The sequence below is a fragment of the Dermacentor albipictus genome, chromosome 5 (assembly GCF_038994185.2).
Source record: "Dermacentor albipictus isolate Rhodes 1998 colony chromosome 5, USDA_Dalb.pri_finalv2, whole genome shotgun sequence".
NCBI lineage: Eukaryota > Metazoa > Arthropoda > Arachnida > Ixodida > Ixodidae > Dermacentor > Dermacentor albipictus.
This window is the reverse complement of record NC_091825.1, coordinates 58,453,443-58,476,072: the sequence shown is the minus strand read 5'-3', so window position 1 is coordinate 58,476,072 and position 22,630 is coordinate 58,453,443. Positions and strand designations below refer to the sequence as shown.

Sequence of the window (22,630 nt, the reverse complement as noted above, 5' to 3'; positions counted from 1 at the left end):
GAAGGATGGTGGGCAGATTGTTCTACAGAAACTGACCACCCTGTATACGCAATGCCTCATAACGTCGAGCGTACCGGAATCTTGGAAAAACGCTAACATAATCCTAATCCATAAGAAAGGGGACGCCAAAGACTTGAAAAATTATAGACCGATAAGCTTGCTGTCTGTTGCCTACAATGTATTTACTAAGGTAATCGCAAATAGAATCAGGAACACCTTAGACTTCTGTCAACCAAAGGACCAGGCAGGATTCCGTAAAGGCTACTCAACAATAGACCATATTCACACTATCAATCAGGTTATAGAGAAATGTGCGGAATATAACCAACCCTTATATATAGCTTTCATTGATTACGAGAAAGCATTTGATTTTGTCGAAACCTCAGCAGTCATGCAGGCATTACGGAATCAGGGTGTAGACGAGCCATATGTAAAAATACTGAAAGATATCTATAGCGGCTCCACAGCCACCGTAGTCCTCCATAAAGAAAGCAACAAAATCCCAATAAAGAAAGGCGTCAGGCAGGGAGATATGATCTCTTCCATGCTAATCACAGCGTGTTTACAGGAGGTATTCAGAGACCTGGATTGGTAAGAAATGGGTATAAAAGTTAATGGAGAATACCTTAGTAACTTGCGATTCGCTGATGATATTGCCTTGCTTAGTAACTCAGGGGACCAACTGCAATGCATGCTCACTGATCTCGAGAGGCAAAGCAGAAGAGTGGGTCTAAAAATTAATCTGCAGAAAACTAAAGTAATCTTTAACAGTCTCGGAAGGGAACAGCAATTTACAATAGGCAGCGAGGCACTGGAAGTCGTAAGGGAATACATCTACTTAGGGCAGGTAGTGACTGCGGATCCGGATCATGAGACGGAAATAATCAGAAGAATAAGAATGGGCTGGGGCGCATTTGGTAGGTATTCTCAGATCATGAACAGCAGGTTGCCATTATCCCTCAAGAGAAAAGCGTATAATAGCTGTGTCTTACCAGTACTCACCTACGGGGCAGAAACTTGGAGGCTTACGAAAAGGGTTCTACTCAAATTGAGGACGACGCAACGAGCTATGGAAAGAACAATGATAGGTGAAACGTTAAGGGATAAGAAAAGAGCAGATTGGGTGAGGGAACAAACGCGAGTTAATGACATCTTAGTTGAAATCAAGAAAAAGAAATGGGCATGGGCAGGACATGTAATGAGGAGGGAAGATAACCGATAGTCATTAAGGGTGACGGACTGGATTCCAAGGGAAGGGAAGCGTAGCAGGGGGCGGCAGAAAGTTAGGTGGGCAGATGAGATTAAGAAGTTCGCAGGGATGGCATGGCCACAATTAGTACATGACCGGGGTTGTTGGAGAAACATGGGAGAGGCCTTTGCCCTGCAGTGGGCATGACCAGGCTGATAATATATATATATATATATATATATATATATATATATATATATATATATATATATATATATATATATATATATATATATATATATATATATATAAATATATATATACATTATTTACCTATTTATTTATTACCCGCCGTGGTTGCTCAGTGGCTATGGTGTTGGGCTGCTGAGCACGAGGTCGCAGGATCGAATCCCGGCCACGGCGGCCGCATTTCGATGGGGGCGAAATGCGAAAACACCCGTGTACTTAGATTTAGGTGGACGTTAAAGAACCCCAGGTGGTCAAAATTTCCGGAGTCCTCCACTACGGCGTGCCTCATAATCAGAAAGTGGTTTTGGCACGTAAAACCCCAAAGATTATTATTATTATTTATTTATTTATTTATATAGTGTGCCTGCGACTGTAATAGACTTATGTCTTACCACTACCTTCATCTACTCCTCAGCGTCGGCATTGTTATTTAGGTCATAAAATACACAAGCGAACTCTATTTCGACGTTCCAAATGAATAAGCTTGTTAGTATTTGTGCATTTGGAACAACGATTATGCACCATTCGCAGAGAGTTCTAGATATTTCGTTAAGAAACACAATTGAGTACAACCATCATATGCTTACAATGTGACGACGCTGTGACAAAGATAAGGCAGCATACTTTATAAGGCAGCAGTGTTTATACCTCAGGTGATATAATTGCAATTCCACGTTACCACGTAGATAGGTTCCAAGAGCTTAACTAAAGTCATTCTCTAAAATACAAGGTTTCCGTTAGCCAGGTAGTACTAAGATAATATCTAGCATTATTTGCGCTTTTTTTCGCCAGAGGCTTCAAATGCTTTAAGCCTCTAACTACAGTCGGGCTCTCAACTATGGAATGGATGCAAACAAAGGAGAGGCGACGGAGGTGATGAGGGTCCTGGATGATAACCGTTCTTACCACTGGTTTATATATCCGCTCTCAGACACCGCGCGCTCAATCTACTAGACTAAAAAAATAAATATGATACACAGTGTTTTCCTGAAAAATTATGGCAAGATTACTTTGCTCTTGATTACACTTCAAACTTGACATTTCCATTAACCTATTTCCACGTCCTCTTCAAAATTCCTCCAAACGTGTCTACTGCACTCATGAACTGGTTGACAGAACAATTTATTAACAAAACATTTTCTGAGACTGGTCGCTCGTGTATATAGGCTGATGGCGTACTTCGACATCGAGCACTAGACAGCGCTCATACCTGTACTGTCATACCTGATATCGCCGGAACGTATACCTATACATTCCGGAATGTCTGTATATATATATATATATATATATATATATATATTTTCCCCTATGTTGTCCTTGGCGGACCCCCCTCGCCTTTGCTCAGGGGGTCCGCGAGCCGCGACCCGCATGACAAAGGACCAAAGGCGCAAGGAACCAAAACCGCTTTAATTTACGATAGACTGTAACACTCAAACAATTACCGCAGCCTCGTGGCCAATAGCAGAAAAGAACAAGGCAAAGAAGCAAGCAGCAAAAGCAAACAAGCAAGCAGCAAAACAGCGAGGCAACAAAATATACAAGCCAGAGAGAGCGACGAAAGAACGGCCGTTACAAACCATCAACCAACACACTCTTTTGGTCGATAACGGAATGCGTAAAGCGCAGAAAGCAAGCAAGCAACGAACCAGGCGCGCAGACACAGTTCCAAAAGCGAACAACAAAAGCACTGTTTCCGCGGACACAAAACACTTTTCCCCCTGCTCTGCAGCACGCTCGGAAAGAAACCTAGACGGGCCACGCCCCACCGGTGCCTCCCCAGGCCCGCGCCCCGGAAAAAAAGCCCCGAGTGCCGTATTCGCTGCCGTCTTATCGGGCAGCTCCCTTCTCGGCAGTCCCCACGCGAGCTCTCGCGATACGGTATCGGTGCGCATGCTCCATGCGACGAGTGCCGTTGTGGCGCGCGTTTCAAAGGCTTCCCCCGTGCGCGCTACAGAGAGGGCCGAAAGCCCGAGACTATATATATATATATATATATATACCGAGTTCCAAAAATACGTGCGTTTATAATACTACTTTGTTAACAAAAACTAGCTATTTAGCTGCGGTGGCATTTAGAGCCCCTGCTTTAAAATGGGCCTCCTAAGTAGTATCACAAATTGACTATGCGGATGGCACTTAAGGGACGTCTTCAATTCCTCGCGTAAACAAACTCAAATACCTTGCACCAGAAAGAATAAATCTTGGAATATTCAAGTCAACTTCTGTGTAACATATAACCAAAAAAGAAAGGCCCATCAGAAAACCAGGATTTATCAGACGACCGTACCAGTGCTGCCCCCCCCCCTCGAAAAGAATCATAAATTGTTCAGGATAATTCAGGTGTGTTGTAATCAAAGAATGAAGCAGCACATAAAGACAGAGCTTTCTTTGGTTTATTATTACGTTTATTGGGGGGCCACTTATCAAATGATCTGCTAAATTTAGAAACGTAAAAATGAAAGCGACAATTATTAGACGAATTAAATAATCAAACCAACGCAAATGAATAAGCGAAATAAACTTAGTACCTGTAGAAAATTCCTTTCTGATGCGAATGCAGCAAGGAGGAGGAAATAACTTTACTGAGTCCTGAGGAACCCTTGTCCCACCCACTCTTGGTTTAGTGGTCGGCAGGGGTCGCGGACCGCATCCACGTTGGGACGGCAAGCCCGTGAGCCTTCGCCCTTTTGTGAGCCCTCTGGACGGCCCGGAGCTGACTGGTGGTCGTCGCTTCGCAGGGTGTCCACCAGGTCTGCTTCTTTACTTAACAAGGTGCCGCTTAACGTGGAGCATTGCCAGAGCATGTGCGATAGCGAGCAGTACGATTCGCTGCAATCCGGACATTGGGGCTCTACGTCCGGTGAATAAACGCTCAGTTTGCCTCTCGAGGGAAACGACCTTGTTTGAAGCATTCTGAATATAGGTGACTGTGGTCTAGTGAGTTTAGCGTGGGGGAGCGGGAAGGTCCTCCTTGACTGCTGATAGATAGTGCGTTGTTATTTCGTTGAAGGTGAGCAGCGGGTGTCAGTGCTCCTCTCCCTCCCCGCCACTTCGCTCGCCATGATCGCCGCGGTGAGTGTGTCCTCACGCGCATCCGTTCGCCAGCTCGTTGGCGTTGGGTATGTTGGGGTGCACGTCGGCCCTTATGTGGGCTGGAAACAATTTGAGGATGTGCTGACCCGCGGCTCTCTCGCTGCCAAGGACGACCGCCGCTTCTCGCGATATCAAGCCTGAGGCGAATGCTCTGGCCGCCAATCGCGAATCTCTATATACGTAAGGACGTTCGGGGTCCCTCCTTGCCATGGCTGTTGCCACCTGTTCAGCCACCTCGCACGTTACCCCCTTGAACGATGCTGCGTTAATGATCGTACCATCCCAGCGTATCGAGACGGCTGCCTACCGGTCGCTGCGCCCGTACAGGGCCACGTCTACGAATGCCGCCAGTCCCGAGCAGTTGGCGGTCGATTTCAGCCGTCCTCGGGCCCTCACCTTTCGGCGCCCCTCGTTGAACAGTGGGCGGACGTTTCTCGGAAGTGGTTCTACCTTGAAAGTGCCCCTGACCGCCACGCTGAGCGCGACCTTGCGTGCGTTGCACTCTTCCTCTGCATTTATCCGTGCTTCTAGGATGCGTCGGCCGGCCCCGGTGGTCGACAGCTGCACGACGTTTGGCTTGGTCTGTGCTTCGATGATGTCTGCTAGCTAATTGTGGACACCTAACCGATCGAGCCGCTCCGTGCTTGTAGTGATCGGAAGACCTAGCACCCTCTTGGTGCTCTTGCGCATCAGTGTGTCTATCTTTTGGTCCATTTTGGTATCTTTTGGTCCATTTGACCGCCGAGGCTACGTAATTTGCGTGACTCATGAGGAAGGCGTGGTAAAGTCTGATGAGATTGCTCTCGCTGAGCCCTCCCCTGCGGTTCGTCATCCTGAGGATCAGCCGGAGCACGTTCTCCGATTTGGACGTGAGTCTCATGACCGTTTGCGTGTTACCGCCTTTAGCCTCAATTAGCAGCCCCAGGATTCTTATAGTGTCCACTCTGGGGATCGGCTGGCCTGCACTTGTGTGTAATTTTACTGGTATTTGATAGATCGGCGTCAAATTCCTCCTGCCTTGTTTCGAGGGCCTTTACAGCAACAGTTCCGATTTGCTGGGTGACAGACGGAGTCCCGTTTCCGTTGTGTCCAGCGCCTCTTGAAGAGCCCGCTCGACCTCTACGTGGGACCCTCCCGGGCACCACGCCATAATGTCATCTGCGTACAGGCGTGATTGACGTTGGTGACTCTCGTCAGCCGGTCTGAGAGCCCTTTCATTGCTAGATTGAATAATAGTGGGGAGAGCACCGCCTCTTGTGGGGTGCGCCTCGCACCCAGCGTGTACCAATCAGACGTGGTCTTTTGTTGATCGTGACATTCCTGTGTTCAAAGAAGGAGCCCACGTAAGAGTGGTATTTCCGGCCGAGCCCCATCACCGAGATCGTTTCCATTAGAAATCTGTGTTGGACCGTGTCGAACGCTTCCGTTAGGTCCAGGGACAGTATGCCCCTGGTGTCTCTGGTCATGCCGCCGATTATATGCTTTTTGAGCTGTAACATTACGGCCTGCGTGGAGAGGCCCGGTCTGAAGCCCACCATGTTATGTGGGAAGAGGCCTTCTTTCTCTACGTACCGTGATACTCGGTTATGTATGGCATGTTCCACCGTGTTGCCTACCCACGAGGTTAGCGATATTGGCCGCATGTTCTCCACCGCAATTGGTTTACTGGGTTTCCGTATTAGTATGACCGAGGCCTCTTTGCAGACGTATGGTGCTCGGCCCGTTTCCCACGCTCTCTTGATTTCTTAGGCGAGCTTCTCGACCGACTATCGGTCTAGGTTTCTCAACTGTTTGTTCGAGACCCCATGAGGGCCCGTTGCGGAGCGTCCGTTCAGCCTTTGTAAGGCATCTCCAATTTGCGATTCCTTGAAGGGCGCGTCAAGTTCTTCGACATCTGTGCCGGCGTATTGTGGATAGTCGCCATCGCCTGCCGGGCCCAGAGGCAGATACGTCTCCGCCAGCTCCTTTAGGAACTCGCTCCCCGTTTTGCCCTGCTCCTTTTGCTTGTTTAAAATCCTATCTATTGCCAATCTCTGATAGCCTTTGGATGGCTGGTCGTCTGACAGTTTCTTTAGGAGGTTCTCATTCTCATTCCATTGTCATTTGTCCGTTTACCGACGCGTACAGCTCGTTCCACTGTTGATTGGAAAGCTCAATCGAGTGCGCTTCGATTTCCCGGTTTAGTTCCGCTACTTTCTTTCGCAGTCTGCGATTTAATCTTTGCGTTTTCCACCTGGCCGTGATGGAATTCTTTGCGTCTAATAGGTGTGTCAATATCGCGTCCGTCCTTTCCACGTTTAGTTCAGTTTGGGCAACCCTCATCGCGGTACTAACGTCCTCTTTGAGCCTTCTAAAAAGCTGTCTAGGTTGGCACATTCGCTTTTTTCTTCCTTCATTACTTTGCAGAAGGCGTCCCAGTCGGTGACCATAAATTATTTCAGTGTTGCCGCTTTGATGGGGATCATCACCGCCAGTATGTATTGTTCGCTGCCGAGCTTCTCGTGCATGTTGCGCCCCTCGGCCCCTCGCACGCTCTTGACGAAGGTCACATCGGGCGTCGTGTCCCGCGCCACCGACGTGCCTAGTCGAGTAGGATAGCGGGGGTCCGTCACCAGCTCTAGCGAGCACATAGTGACTGCCTCCAATAGCCGTTCTTCCTTAGGCATTAGCCTTGCGTAACCCCGGGCTCCGTGGGGTGCGTTAAAATCTCCTGCAACCATTAGCAGGGCCCCCTGGGCATTGAGGCCGCCTTCGCTATTATCGACGTGAACGACTCTCTGTGGTCAGACGGCGGGCTGTACATGTTCACTACGAATACGCTGTTTTTCAGCCAACTGTTCGGTGTGATTTCTATCGCGGTTACCTCCGCATTCGCGTTGCCTAATTCCAAATCTTGTTCCTGGAAAGAGCATTTGTTCGTGACGAGCGTCGCCACTCCGCGCTTGCCCTGTTCGAATTTCAACGAGGCGACCCGGTAGCCGGGCAAGGTCGCCTCGCTACCCAAACTTTCTTGTAAGATTATGACGTGCGGTTCGTCCACCTGTGAGACAATGAACTGTAGCAGCAGAACCTTGCGCTTTTTGATGTTAGCGCAATTTCACTGCCACACGACCAGCTCTTTAGTTGAGTTGTTAGCCATGATTGATACCTTAGATTTGTTTAGCAGCTGCAGGCGCCATGTGTACTTCGATGCGCGTCACTCTTGCCGCGAGCGCTACTATTCTTTCTGCTAGTTGCTGGACCATTAGCTGGAAAGAGCTAATCGACTGCTTAATTCCCAATACGATGCTACTGGACTCGTGTTCCGCCAGGTTTCCCTCCTCGGTAAGGGGAGCGGCCCTACGTTTGACCAAGCGTACCCACTGCTCCCCCTGCGGGATCGGTGTACTTTGCGACACCTGCTACTGGTGTTGTTCGACTAGCTGAGGAGTGGAACTTTGTTTCCGAAGCGATTCGAAATCCACCCTCATTTGCTGAATCTCCGCTTTGAGGCGCGCGGTTTCTTCCGCTAGCTGAGCTATTCCAGGGTCTTCCTTGTTACGCTTTGGTATTGCTAATTGCGTCACTTTTGATTGTGACTTCGGCTGCGGCTTTAGCTTGGCCGGGTCCGCCCAGGTCGGCGCCTCTTGAATACTCACTTGTAGGGTGCCTCGATGCCAGCGCCGCCGTTCAGGGTAGTGCCATCCTTTGACCACCACCACGACGCCTCTTTCTCGCTGCGACGCCATATTGAATCACGGCGGGCGGTCAGAGTAGTCGCAGTTGATCGGTGCTAACAGCTGAGCTTGCGTTGTTCGAGGCACTCCCTGGTGGTTCAACTTTTTTGACAGTGTTCGACTGTATGACTGACAAGCTTGTCAAGTCCACTGAGCCATCATGACGGGCTGTTGTGTGCCAATGTGCTCCGGGTCAACACGTAAAGGCCTGCGTTGTTTTCGCTTCCCCCGGGACTCGGAGCGAAGAAAGAAATGGGAAGCTCAAGTAAAGTGGGATCAGTGGAACGCAACTGACAGCTCGTATATCTTCGAGGTGAGTTGCAAAATAGTTAAGTCTTATCGATCCGTCTTTTGCAATTAAAGCAAACTCGTGTACGCCGCTGCTGCATAGGCAGCGTATAGGTACGCGCATACGTACGAGCGCGAGCGTGTTTTTCGTTTTGAACTTAGCTTTTCTACGCGAGTAGTGCCCTGATTATAGAGTTGGACGAGGGTGTTTTTTATTCGCGGAATATTTAACACTACCAAAAAATCGTAACGTCGCACACCTGTTTTATATTTTCACAGGAAAATGATATTTGTCATTTGGATCACCCAATCAATACATTGACGAGCCTTATTGAGCGATCAGTTTCTCTGCCACCTAGTGAATGCGCTGACCACCCAAGCGTTATGAGAAAACTGATGTGCCGTTTTGTTGTCATGCGACTGCGTATCTACCTCCGCTGGCTGAACGAGCCTAATGATTCAGACGACGGTTAGGGCAGCAAGACTGTGGCTAGCGTGAACTTGCCGTAGAGTACCTTGCTTTAAATTTTACACCAATCCGTAAATAGGTGCTTTTTTACCACTGACTTGCTGGCTTATTTTGTAGTTTGCATCTTTCTTCATGCTTTGTTTTCATGTTTGTTGCAAAGGTAACACCACAGTGCACGTAGCAACTGTTTGCCCCTATGTCTTGCTCGCTTATTTGGAGATTTGCATCTTTTTCCATGCTTTGCTTTTAAGCTTTCTTTTTAAGGTTAAACCCGCCTTTGCATACCCCACTTATCTGTTCCTCTGTCTTGCTTACTTGTATTGTATTTTGTGTTTTCTCATAGTCGACTGCACTTGACATTAAATAAATAATTTGCACTGTCTTTTTGTTTTGTTTTGTTGCCTTTGCTCTCTGTAAGGGGTGAGGTTGACAAACTAGGTTACATATTGTTCTGCAGCACTAGAAGCTCAACCTTTAGGGAGCAGTTATTTTCAACATCCTAGCCCATCACCACCCAATTTTGCAGGCAAATTAGGAATTACATGCACAGGCATCGTCAAAACTACAGCTTTTTACTAAACCTTTTCTGGTCGATTCCTTTTCACAAAGCATAAATTTTCAGTCTGTTACTTTTATTTCGGATTTAAAATTGTCAGAAAAGAATTACTGGAATTATTTCATGACCTCAAATTCACCCTTTTTTGTGTAGGTGTACAAGCATGGTTTATATATGAGTACAGATGGGCCTGAATAAAATAAATACAATGAAAAATATATGCGGAAATGCGCTTCACAAACGGAGGAATCGTAGCAGAACAACCAGTGTGCATGTCCAGAGCGCAAGCGAAGCCTGCGTATGAGCGCATGCAAGAACGCTCGGTGGTTGTGCGCCTGTCAGAAAAATGAAACGAGTGGAAAACTTGCAGTAGTGCTTTATCCTACCGCCAATGAGGTGCAATTAGTTTTCATGGGCCTCGTGAAAGAAAACGCAGGCGAAAGTGGCAACATTGGTATACGCGGCATCCTTTGCATGTACCAGCGCCAGCCTGTAAACAGATGTGATTGCACCCCAGTGGGCAATAAACAGGCCAGGAACTCGCAGTTACACTTTGAAAGATTAAAAAGCAGACAGGTTGTCTTTGCGAGCAAAACAAACGGAAACAGCTCGCACGACAGAAGCGAAACCAACCGCCGCGCGCGAGCGGCTGATGACGCGCGGCTGTTATCAAAGCGCAGGAACTAAAAAAACCGAAAACCACGTAGAAAAGACAAAATTCTTCCACTCATACGGAGCGGTAGCACCTGCTGGGCAACGGATCTTTAAAATGATAGCCAACTGACGGCACACTAATTGTTCAACCTCGACCACTCGGGGCTCTAAAATTAATTCGTACAATTACGTCTTCGACCGTCGGATGTTAAAATGGCTATTATGAGTAAAAACTTGCACAGTGCAATATTGATAAAAAGATTGTTCAAATCAAAGCACTCGAAGCGCGCCGAGAGCATGAACGGCGCCGTTACGAACGCTAGCGCAGCCGATCCCGTGTGCTTCATAATGGCGGTGCCGTTGAGGTTGTCTCCACCGTGAACGGCGGCCCTGGCATCGAGGCACCCTACTAACTTGGGAGCGGGAATGCCCCCTGGAGCGGGAACGGCCTCTCGATCGGCTGCGCTGTCGTTGTGTCGGCGTTGTCGAACGTTCCCGTCTGGGGGCGCTTGCCACGCTGGAATCGCGTGATATACCCTCCATCGGTTGCGGTTGGCTTTGCAGCCGCAATTTCTTCGCATTTCTGCGTCGGCGCCTCCTACGCCACACGACGTAAGGAATTTCGTATATCGTTTCTTGCACTTGTCCGCCTGCGGGTGTTGGCCACCGCAGAGGGCGCAGTTGGGCGAGCACTGGTGGTCTTCAGCCGGGTCGTTGACTCTGCAGCCGCGGCACCTCTTCTTGTCAGGATCTGGACACACGTCGACTCTGTGGCCCAAGTCACCGCAACCCGTAGCACACGTCGTTTTGCCGCCTGTATAGGGTGCAGCGTATTAGGCTTACGCCACACATGACATAGTTCGGCACTTTCATGCCGTCGAAGAGCACTACCACCGTCGAGGTGGTTTTGATCCGCTTGGCATCCAAGGCCTTGGGATTTCTTTGGTTCACGATCATGGCCTGAAGCTGGGCCTCGTTGATTTCGGGATCCACTCCTCTGATGACCCCTTTGCACGTGTTCTCCGGCGCCGCAATGTATGCGGCCACATTGTATGCGCCTTCACTTTGGTGAATCTTGTGAACTCCGGTGTATGCGTGCGCGTTCTTCTCGGTCGGCCTGGACACGACGAGAATGTTCTCGGTTGCGTTCGGACAAACGATGACTTCCTCGGTCTAGTTCGGCGAGAACGAGGCCGCCATTGCTAACGCTTGCGCCAGACGAGTTTGACTCACTTTTTTCCCGTCGAGGCCATCTCTCGGCCTCACTATGATTAAAAAAAAGTTACATCCCACTTGTCATCATGAAAAAAAAAAGAATGTTTTACTTTCTCACGTTAAACCCACCCCTTATGTAAAACCCCCTGCAGGGGGTCTTTAAGGAAATAAAAATGAAATGAAATGAAATGCGAATGTTGTCCCACGGTAGCCGGGGAAGCCTCGATACGGCGGCGAGGCGCTTGACCGCGCTCTGCGCGCGAGCTGTGCGGCGGCCGCCCTTCGTATCTGCTCGTCCCTCGTTGCCTCGTTCCGGAACAGTCCGTCCCGGTTTGTCCTTCTTGTTTATGCCCATAGCCGTCGTGAAGCCTGGGTGATTCGCTTCTTCTTGGGAGATGTCCTCTCCCTCCGTGACGGTGTCTCTAGGGCATGCTGCCGCACACTCTACGAGCGAGGCCTGGGCCTGCTCGCTCCTCGTCCCCGATGATAGGCCTAGTCGGGTAGGGCTAGCTGAGCCGCAACGTGGTGAGAACTAAAAAGTCTCGGAAATTGAAAAGAGTTCACTGACCGGAAGAAAAATCGGACCTCGGCGTGTTCCTTAGAAGAAACAACGACGAACAGCGCACATTTCGTTGGTAAGAATCACAAAAAATCCATCCGAAAACGTGTAAAGAAGCGGGAGCCAAAAATTCCACATCCGCACAGGTCAGCTTCTTTTGCTTCAACCGAATGCAGCAAGTTTGTTCAAATCAATCTCTCCTCAAGGAATTCAGTATTGCATTTTGAAATATATGCGTTTAGTCTGTTTATTAAATTAAAATGTGAGATAAATTGGTATCTTTTTTCCCAATGACATCCCATTGTTCTTATTGAAGACTGTCTCGACTTGTGCGGTCTTTCACGTGAAAGGAGAATTTCTAGATACAAGCGAAGCACGAGAGAAGAGAGAATGAAGAGGAAAGGAAGGGAGGTTAACGAGATATGATGCTCCGGATTGCTACCCTACACTGGGGAAGGGGGATAGGGGCTAGAAAGATGACAGAGAGGAAAACGCTAAAAAAGGGGAAAAAACACGCACACATGGAGGCACACACAAAAAAGGCGCTCCAGTTAAAGTCGTTCACACAGGCCGGTAGATCATAAAAAGCGCAATAGCGCTTGCACGGCCTTCTTTGACGGTAGATCCTTTCCATTTTGTAGAATTCTTTTTTCGGATAGCGGTTGGTCGTCCAGTTGGTCAAGTTCGTGGCGAAGGCATGCCCTCTGTGTGGTTTACTGCGGGCAGGCACACAAAAGATGGCCAATTGATTCTTCATGGCGGCAGTGGTCACAGGTTGGGCTGTCGGCCATGCCTATGCGGAATGCATAGGCTTTAGTAAAGCGAAGCACGAACTATATATACTGAAAACAGTGCAAGATACCTTGCGCATTCCCTTACAAAAGCATTCAGTCTCTTATAAAAACCAAAAGGTGTTTAAGTGTATGTATTATAGAGACAACTCTATGAAAATTTATAAATATCCCATCGCAAGCCCTACGCTATATCTATTTCATCTGTGATTATGGTGCCGTCAGCTATAACAACCTAAACTTACCTTCCGTTTTCGGTGGGGTAGTCCCAGAACTTATTCGGGGATGTTCTGGCGTAGATTCATAGCGTTACTCTAAAGTAATGTGCTTTGACCGATGTGCTGCGCGCACAAGGCTACTTTGTACTTTGGCTATTACTACACATGATGCTTATTTTCGTTTAACACTAGCAATTTTGCTCTTGAGATGAACAATATCGGGGTTCATACAAGCCATGTGCTTGCGCAGTTGCCGTTTTTTAATAACGGCAATATTGTCGACACCATAATAGCGCAAATTCTTAACGTGATTTCAAAATGAAAATACACTAACCCCAGAACTGTCGATTATGCAGGGCTCCTGGTAATCTATTATCAAAGCATCATCGCCACGCGAATTATATTTAGGACAATTTCCCGGCATGATTCATATCTGGACCAAAATGGATAAGAAAGCATTCGCAATTATATGACTCAATATCGCGAAATAAAGATTAACCAATTATTGAATAAAACCGCGAAACATAAACACTATGCCTTGCACCAAGATAGAACAGCCTTGAATGTAAGTTGGATTATTTACGATTTGAATCTGATGAAGTGGCAATATAATAATATATATAGTATTCTGTTCTAACCTTGTATACCGTCCAGATTGTTTCTTTCCCAGTGTAGCGTGGATAACGCCGTCGTGAAATAAAAGCTTTTTACTATTCGCTTACGGATGCATATGTGCTTGCGAATCAAATAATTGTGCCACACATGTGGTGGTCTTTACATCGCGCATAACACGTCTTTGAAACCGATATGCGCTGTAGAGGAACACGCGCTGCTTTCGCGTAACACTTTGCTTCGTAGCACATTCACCGATGAACTCTCTATAACTAATATGTCAGTATGAGACTACACAGGGCTCGGTGGAAAATCAACCAGGGGTCTTTCACCCGGAGAAGGATGTCGCCCACTGATACGCCAGATTGGGCTCCATTGCTCCCTTGCTACGTCTCAGCCTCTGAACAGCACACAGAAAAACTTTCGAAGGCTGATAGGTTGAAAACATAAATTTCCTGAGCTTAGTCAACACGACACTAAAGCATTTAATATGCTAAAAGGAGGCCAAACGTTCGTTCCCTGCTCTTTGTGCCTTTCCGAAGACGGGAAGCCAGGGCTCACTGGTACAAAAGAAAGAGTTCTTTGAAGCGACAGAAATTGTTCTTGAATGAAAACTTGACAACTCAGGTAATGAAGCTGCTTTGGGTAGCAAAAGATGTGGTGAAAGAAAAGAACGTTGACTTCTTATGAATAGAAACTGACCGAATGGTTTTAGACATCCCGAGAAGCATTCTCCTCTCCGCATAGCAACTGAGCAAGCTCTACTGGAGCTATCACTAACACCATACTCAGTTTAGAAACTAATGAGCAATGAAGAAAGAGAGGAATGAGTCAGCATTGGAAGATTCAAGAGTTATAAATTTTGTGTAATGCATGCAATGCCAACTGACTGCGGAATGATTGCGTCATGCTTCAACTTTCATTAATATCATCGTTTCCTTTTTGTAAATTGAACTGTCGAATGAGACGAAAATATTGGAAATGAGTTGCTTTCCGTTTTCATAGCAAGGGTTTTATAAGCTTTATTTAGAGAAGGCGTAAAAAGTTTGCGGGGAGAGAAGTTCTCTAGAAAAAGTTTCGAAATTTTAGCAACATGATAGTAACAATAATTGCATCATCCTATGCTCTCACTTCACATCTTTATTTTTGGTCCCTCCGAAGGTGTAACCGATTTTGTGACTCTGTTACCGAGAAACGTTTTGAGAATTAAATTCCAGAATTTATGCAAATAGAAATATTTGATGATAATGTAACAAGGATATGCACAGACGACATCTGCACTAACTGACGTAAGGTAAATACGATTACATGCGTACATAAAATGCCTCTGACCTTCTTGTACTTGGTTTGGCTGTGCAAGGACCGACCGACAAGATGAAAGGCAGAGTATAAAATAACAATAAACAGCCGTATATTAGAAAATCTATTCAAAATATTAAATACAATTGTTTTGTACATAACCATCTCTTAATAGACTACGAATTGCCTGTTCGTAAGTTTGACGACATAAATCAGGACAGAGAAGTAAATTCTGGCGTATTACATGCCGACGTGCGGTACCGGTCTCCGGATGCGCTCCTTCTTTTCGAGAGTGAGGAGGAATCTACTCGTCGAGAACCCAATGGCGATTTATTGACCGACCGACCCAGATGACAGCAAGGCATCGAAGGCAAAGAAAGTTTCGCTAGAGGAAATAATGGACATCACTAGGCTCGATGGGGTTCCCTCGAATTCTCGGGTTCAATGAATCCGGACTCTCTTCGACTTAGCGAATAAACAACTCTGTCATATTCAAGCTCGCCTTACAGACAATGAAACTTACGTAGAACGGGGCGCAGGTAGTGACGATGAGGGATTAAGCATGCACTTTCCTTTGTTATTCAGTTTTTAGTCCTCTTGTACAAACACGAAGGATTGGTTTGCTCGTTCACCATCAGGCTATTAGCAAAATAATAGCTTGTGATAAACAATGCGTGCACGAACGCTGGCGAAATGCTGTGACAGAACTCCTTGTTCGTCAGCGCTGGTAGTTTCTAAAGCAGAGAGACGTGAAACGTCAGCTGGGCGTACATCATATAAGGTGATTGCGGTGACACGTGCGGGCTTTATTCGAAAGCAAATTCTTGAAAGACCGAGTTCATGACGAAGGGAGATAAACCGTTGCATAAATGATCGGCAGCAAGACAAAATTCGGGACTGGTGCTGACTTCCAGCAACGCGTACTAAGGACATCATATTTGAACACAAGCGTATAAGAAACATCTGGTAAAACTTCTTTATGAAACTATGGTTCATGAAACAAACGAAGTGGGCGAAATAACCACATCAGCCTACATCATTGTAGAACTGTGCACAATGTCGTTACAGGGGTGATAACGAACAGTAACGTTAATGTGTCACAATACTAACCCTTCAGAAATTTAAATTAATATAAGGAAAAAAGTGCACACGTGTTGACTAATCAAATTATAGAAGATGCATAATAAAAATAAGGTAAGCCAAAGCAAACCATTGACACAAGCCCCGAAAAAGAGAAACCAGTTTGTTCAATATTTCTCAAAGCTTTTCCTTGGGATGCACTATATATTTTGGGACATGCTTCCACTTGTCATATTTTGGATGATGGGTCAACGCATGTGGATGTTTTACCTAGACTTTTGCAGATGGTTGTTGAGCGCAATCCCGATGTTTAGAGTGCAAGTTTTATGCGCCCCATCCCGCGGCAAGCGTAGGCGTTGTCCTTCGTCATTCAGCGAACCAACACAGCGAAAGCTGAAAGCGTACGAAGAGTGCTACGGGGGAGATGAAAGATGGCAATAACGGATAGGCCGCGAGAGGTAAAGTGGAGGTAGGCGGCATGACGAAAGCGTGGGAAGAAAAAGTGCAGGGCTGCGCAAGACGCAGGTTGCTTTGACGATTGCTATGAAATGGCGTCAGAGTAGCGTGCGTCGTTATGGAAACAAATCGCTGCATGCGCGGGGGTCTGACTGCAGCAATTGCTGTGATTCGTGCCCACGTGTCGTACACGCGGTGCCTTTCACGATCTTCTGAGCAGTGAGGCAATTTAGACACACATCAATCCGCTTGCAATTCGAGCCAATATGTCGCGAAATCAGAACACGCATACAGCTACCTTGCGCAGGACAAAGAGGCGAGCGTCAACGGACACCTTGTTTCCAGGTGCCGAGCAGAAGGCGAGCACTTCGTCGTAGACGTCCTGGCACCGCCTCGCGGCACCGCTCGCAGGGTCCGCCGGTCGCGCCGCGGCCACGGCCGTGACCCCCGAAGCGGAGGACTGGGCATCGTCCTCCTCGCCCTCGGCGGCCGGGGGCCGGCTCTCCTCCTCGGTGACAGCGAGCTGGTCTACGAGAGCACTGAAACGCGCAACAAGCGCGTCGCCGTCCGCGGAAAACTCGGAATCCCGCGAGGGTGGCGAGCCCTCGGCGGCCGGGGGCCGCGGGGGCGAGCGGGACGGCGACGCGGGTTTGCTCTTGCGCGTGTGGGGCATGGCCGGGGCTCAAGGGGTATGAGCCCTAGCCATATTGGGCCCGGCGGCCGGCCGAACAAGAAAACGCTCGTAAAAACAAAATTAAAGCCCCTCCCCGCCTAGTTTTGTGCCGAATGAAGTCCCTACACGTTAGAAATTAACCCCTGCTAAAATTTAGAAAAGCCGAATGCGAAATACCTTGATTTCGAAGTGAAAATCAGGAGCCCGAAGGAAACGGCCGGCCAGCCACTTGCACGCGCGCTCGTGCAAGTGGCTGGCCGGCCGTTTCCTTGCCTTTTGCATCTAGAAATGTGGTAGTGGTCGGTGAATTTTTCATTGCCGCTGCATTTGTTGGCCGCACGGTTATATTACGCACGGTTATATATATATATATATATATATATATATATATATATATATATATATATATATATATATATATATATATATATATATATATATATATATATATATGTATATATATACATATAAACGAGAAGAAAAGGGGGTTAGCAGAGATGCCCGGTTTTTCATCCACAGTGATTTCTATTGATTTACGGTTTCTTTATTTCATTTATTTTATTAAACACGAGTAATGTCCCCTATATTGTCATTTCTGTAAGTGATTGTTGGCTTCTTATTATTCACGTGGAAGAATTTCTATCCCTTGTCGACTTCCATAGAACCAAGTACTTTTGTACGATGAACCTTCGATGCCGCTATAGGCAAATTTCGGTAGCTGGCATGGACCGTGAGAAAAGTGCGTTCGCAACACCCGACAGCCTCTACGAATTCAAAGTTATGCTGTTTGGTCGTAATGCCGCGGCACCCTTCGAAAGAATGCTGTACACATTACTTCGCGGCAATAATTGGTCTACATGCCTGTGTTACCTAGGCCGTGTGATAGTCCTTTCACCAACTTTTGCGAGTAATCTAATGGATCTGTCGGCCGTTGTTGATCCTTTCCGAAGCGCAGACCTGCAGTTGAAATCGTCTACGTGCTAGTTTAGATGTCGTCAAATTATCGTTCTTGGCCATTCGTTCACTCTCGCTGCCCCTTCATTATTTTTGTTATGATAATGTGCCTTATCTACCTTGTCTGTTAACAATACGGTAGCATAATGAGTGTCAAGGTGCAAAAAAAAACACCGCGTATGAAGTGTGTAACATCACGTGGCGCAGGAAAGGAGATGGCAGCTAAGGAGAGCCTTTATGTACCCACACATGCACGAACACAACCATATATACATACATATATATATATATATATATATATATATATATATATATATATATATATATATATAGGCACTAGGCACTCCCACGCATTCACACCTATATATATATATATATATATATATATATATATATATAGGTGTGAATGTGTGGGAGTGCCTAGTGAGCTTGTGAAGAACATATTTGTAATCTGGGGAAAGTGGCTTCAATCATGTACTCTGACCCTCAACATAGCGCGACGAGATGCTGCCGTATTTCTCTCCCATTTACCACTAAAGTGCCACTAAATTTCTTCACCCCCCATGTGTAGCCTAGCCAACCGCGGACGTCCATAGTTACCCCTGGCCTTTTACTCTTCCATTTCATGTCCTTTCCTGTATCCCGTTGTATCCTGTATCCTGTATCCTGTTGTATCCTGTATCCTGTTGAGAGGTTAAACAGATGCGCGACCGGTTTGCTATCCTAGAGTGCGGGAAGGCCTACTGGGATAAAAAGCAAGAAAGAGGGCAGATAGAGCGCGCCCACTTTCGCTCACATTGGAAGGATCGCACTAAGTCTACAATTGGTCACCAACACCCCCCCCCCCTCCCCCCTCGTGACCCGCTCAGTTAAGGTACTGCAATAACGCCTTCGTGGCCTTCTTTGCCATCGACGTGTGCGGTCATAGTCCAAGGACCGTCATTTCCGAAAATGGTTTAGAGTCCAGCCGCTTGCATGGCGTCTGAAGAGCTTCGCACTCGATGCCCTACTAAAGACATAGACGTACGATATGCTGAATCAGGAATTATGGTTCCACAAGAATAGCTCATGGCGTATCTCCCATTCCAGTACAGAACTAATAGACAGTGTAAGTGCCACTCTGACCCAGATAGGACTCCAATTATATGAGGATTTCTTTTTTATTCCCTGCCATCAACCGAAAGTGACTACTAAGCTTTGAAGTTTCTCTTGTTCTTAAAACCTCCTGCTCATGCTCGGGTTCTTCGCTTTTACAGCCTCTTAGATGACTACGTCAGTTGTGAATGGTATATATTTCGTTAAAAGCGATAACGGCTGCTCAACAAAGGTCCTGATCAATTTCCCACTATTCACACAATGAAGATGCAACACCTTTTTCTGTCACGTTGTAGTGATGTGAAGATCAATGCAGTTCCAAAAAGGTGTCTCGAATCCAAATTATTATTAGGCGAGCTTCCTCTGAAACAAAAAAGAAAACGCTCAAAGCCCAACGATGATTGCTCGCAAAAACATCCTACTTTGGTACATAATATAGAGAGGACGGGATCGGTTTATTAGACTTGAATGTTTGCACATTGCAACGCGATTGTGGTCGCTAGAATCTGATCGAGAATGTATCCTAGTATGCCAGAATGTATGCGAGAATGTATGTCGCGCCCAATCTGATTACATTGCATGTTTCCGTTATTGAGTTGGTAACATTCAGGATATTTGAAATACAAGCAGACGAGACTTTAGCGAACCGATAACTTTCCAACAGTGGTTAGACGCTAAATAAACCTCATACAAAAATAGAAAATAACCTATACATATTAGCTGAAACATAGTGCTCGTTGTAGAATCGGACAGCAAGACTGAGCAGAGGGGCTGACACACCAAAACTATGTGAGCTAGACACTTCCCGATTACTAGTGTTTATTAAACCAGCATTTGATGTTTCAATAAAACCCTGTGGTCTAGAGGCTAGTTTCATCAATGCCACTCTGTCTGAGCTAATATTTCACATGACTGTACCTATGAAAGCATTATTTTCCCAAAACAACACTATTTTCTTCTTTAGATCTAAACATTAGACAGCCAAAACATATCATGCAGTGCACTCATCATAGAACTTCAGTACATTCAGTTCTAACGCACAGAATCTCACTGCTCTATCGGTTACAAAGTAGCAAAAAATTATTCAATGCTTTATATGAGGCAACTCTATTTGATCTGATGACTCCAGGAAACCAAGCGTGATGCCACCAGCAATGAGAAATCTAATCGCGAGCGCACATATTCCTCTCGCACACTTTGTGCGATACACCGTAGCGCTGAGATGCTTCTTGTTTGGTGTGTGAAAATCTATTGCAAGAGCAGTAATTCCCGGTAGGCCATGTTTATAAAAGCACATGAACTTCACCTGCGCCACTACAACCTCTTCAAACTTTCATACTTGCTTTTTATGGAGCCTCCTACACCATCAATATACCATATATTTTATTATTTATCATATAATTGTTCTCAATATTCGAATAATAATAATAATTATACATAATTTGGCATGTAATATATTTATTTTATTTTCTATATATAATATATTGTAATATAGAATACGTTTATTGCAATTAAAAGGCGTCTTATAGCGTAACTGACGCAGAAAAAGTGCATCTATTCGATCCATCGAACCACGCCGAGCCAGTTGTGATATTCTCATCGACTTTGTTGCTCAATGGCATGTTCGCTAGGGCCAGTCCGCTCAATATTTTTGTCGACATTGTTGTTGTTTCGATTGCAAGCAGTTATCTAAAGCTTGCTCTGTCGCAGAGACGATACAGGACGCAATGATGGTGCGCCCTTGACATGAACACATGGCACTGGCGCCGAGGCAAGGAAAACAAAGAAGGTGAACAAATTGGTCAGCCATGCTGTTGGTGAAGCTGTCATTGAGATGAAATTGGGGGCGGCGATGTTGACGCCTCGGATGCCTGTTTTGAGTCGGTTTACCATTCAGAAAGAGACAACACGATAAGTGCAGCGTCATCCGTTCCAGTCTTGTCCATTGAAATATCTGTTTAACAAAACTGTATCCCATTCCTCTCCGAAAGTAGGTGCGATCACAGAAATGCTCACTTGATACGACACTCACTCAACCCCCATACATATTTACACATGCCAATACATGCACACATGGAGATAAAGCAGGCACGCACAAGAAATGCCCGCATACTCAAACGTGCGTACTCTCTATAGAGAAGCGATGTGTACAACCAAAGCACCCGAGTAAAAAGACGTTAAGTGTGAAAAGTAAAATTAGGCATGCATTGCACGAAAAGTGTTGAGGTGCGTAATACCGAAGACATTTATTTAAGGATTAAAAAAAGGTTAATCGCTTTCTAATGTTACAGACACGTGCATGCGAGGCAGAATTTTTGTTTGTTTGTTTTTTTGTTAATTTTGCTGCGGGAATAATGCAATCCTACACTGTTAGCAAAATTTAGTCGACATTGGGGTTTTTGCGGCTCATGAGCTTTGAATACTACCTTGCGCCAGAAAATTACTCTGGCATGAGGTAGTAAAATGCGTTACATTACAGCGTTTTACAACCATCGCTGAGAAACGTAGTAAAAGGATGTCATGAGCCGGCTTTACGACGTACAGAGTTTTAGATGACGTGACCAAAAACCATCCATTGAGAGTTTAAAACCGCGTGATCTGGAACCAACCTGAAGATCACATGATTACATACGGCCACTGTACTCCCCATGGTCTCGATCATTGCAAGCTCCGCCCAATCCAGTTAAGCCTATGCTCGGCGACAGGCATGGCCGCGGCAGAAATGGCAAAGATCGATGCCATGGCGGTCCATCCGCCAACGGAACCGCAGAACGTTGGAAACTTGGAACGTATGTACGTCGCGTAAGGGGTGTCTCGAGTGGACGCGGCTTTTTGCCGGCGCGCCGCCCGTTGCACGACCGACGAGCCAATCGACTGCATTGCGTAAGTGCGAACTCATCGAAAAATTATGTTCCGACTCCGTTCTGCACGGCGAACCGGCGTGGCCATGCTCGCATTCAGCGGCAAAAATCGCCTCAAGTATCGTTCCTGGAATGATCCTCTCTACGGCAGGGAAATATCTTGCCGTTCGGGAGGGATACCGCCATCGGCCGGCAGCCTGTCAAACGGCGAGTTGTCGCGTCTGCTGCTCCGGCCGGAGGCAAACGCGTCGGTCAGAGTTCATTGCCAAGCACAAGCCCACTTTTTCATGCTTCTACGAGCGAGAAAACGACTGTCTCTTGTCCACTTTGAAGCTATGAGTGGAATAGTCACGGCCCACTATAGCACGAAATAAACAAAACGTTGGTTAGTTGTAGCGTCAGTCAATGGAAGGGCTCACGCACTAGAAATAGATGCGATCATGTCGAGCGCTAGTTGATATTTCGAGTAGTGTAATACGGGTGTCACACCGCGCACTCTCGATGGCGATCAAACCCGATAAGGATCGAATTTGTCGGCCGGCTGTGCCCCCCCTTGAGCAAGCCGTGAGAGGAAGCCAATCACATTCGAAAATTTCGAACGAG

The 22,630-nt window shown here is 46.6% G+C and overlaps 1 protein-coding gene across 2 annotated transcripts in view; it reads right to left on the bottom strand.

Annotated features, from left to right (window-relative positions):
• LOC135911183 (uncharacterized) overlaps positions 1-17,351 on the bottom strand; it is a 53,438-nt gene extending 36,087 nt beyond the window's left edge. The window contains exon 1 of one of the 2 annotated variants that reach the window (XM_065443370.1): positions 16,743-17,351. In XM_065443370.1, coding sequence (XP_065299442.1) covers positions 16,743-17,117 — 375 coding nt within the window. In that variant the 5' untranslated portion in view covers positions 17,118-17,351. The remainder of the gene's footprint in view (positions 1-16,742) is intronic. The other variant, XM_065443371.1, reaches the window with a different exon arrangement.
• Positions 17,352-22,630: the final 5,279 nt, after the last annotated feature.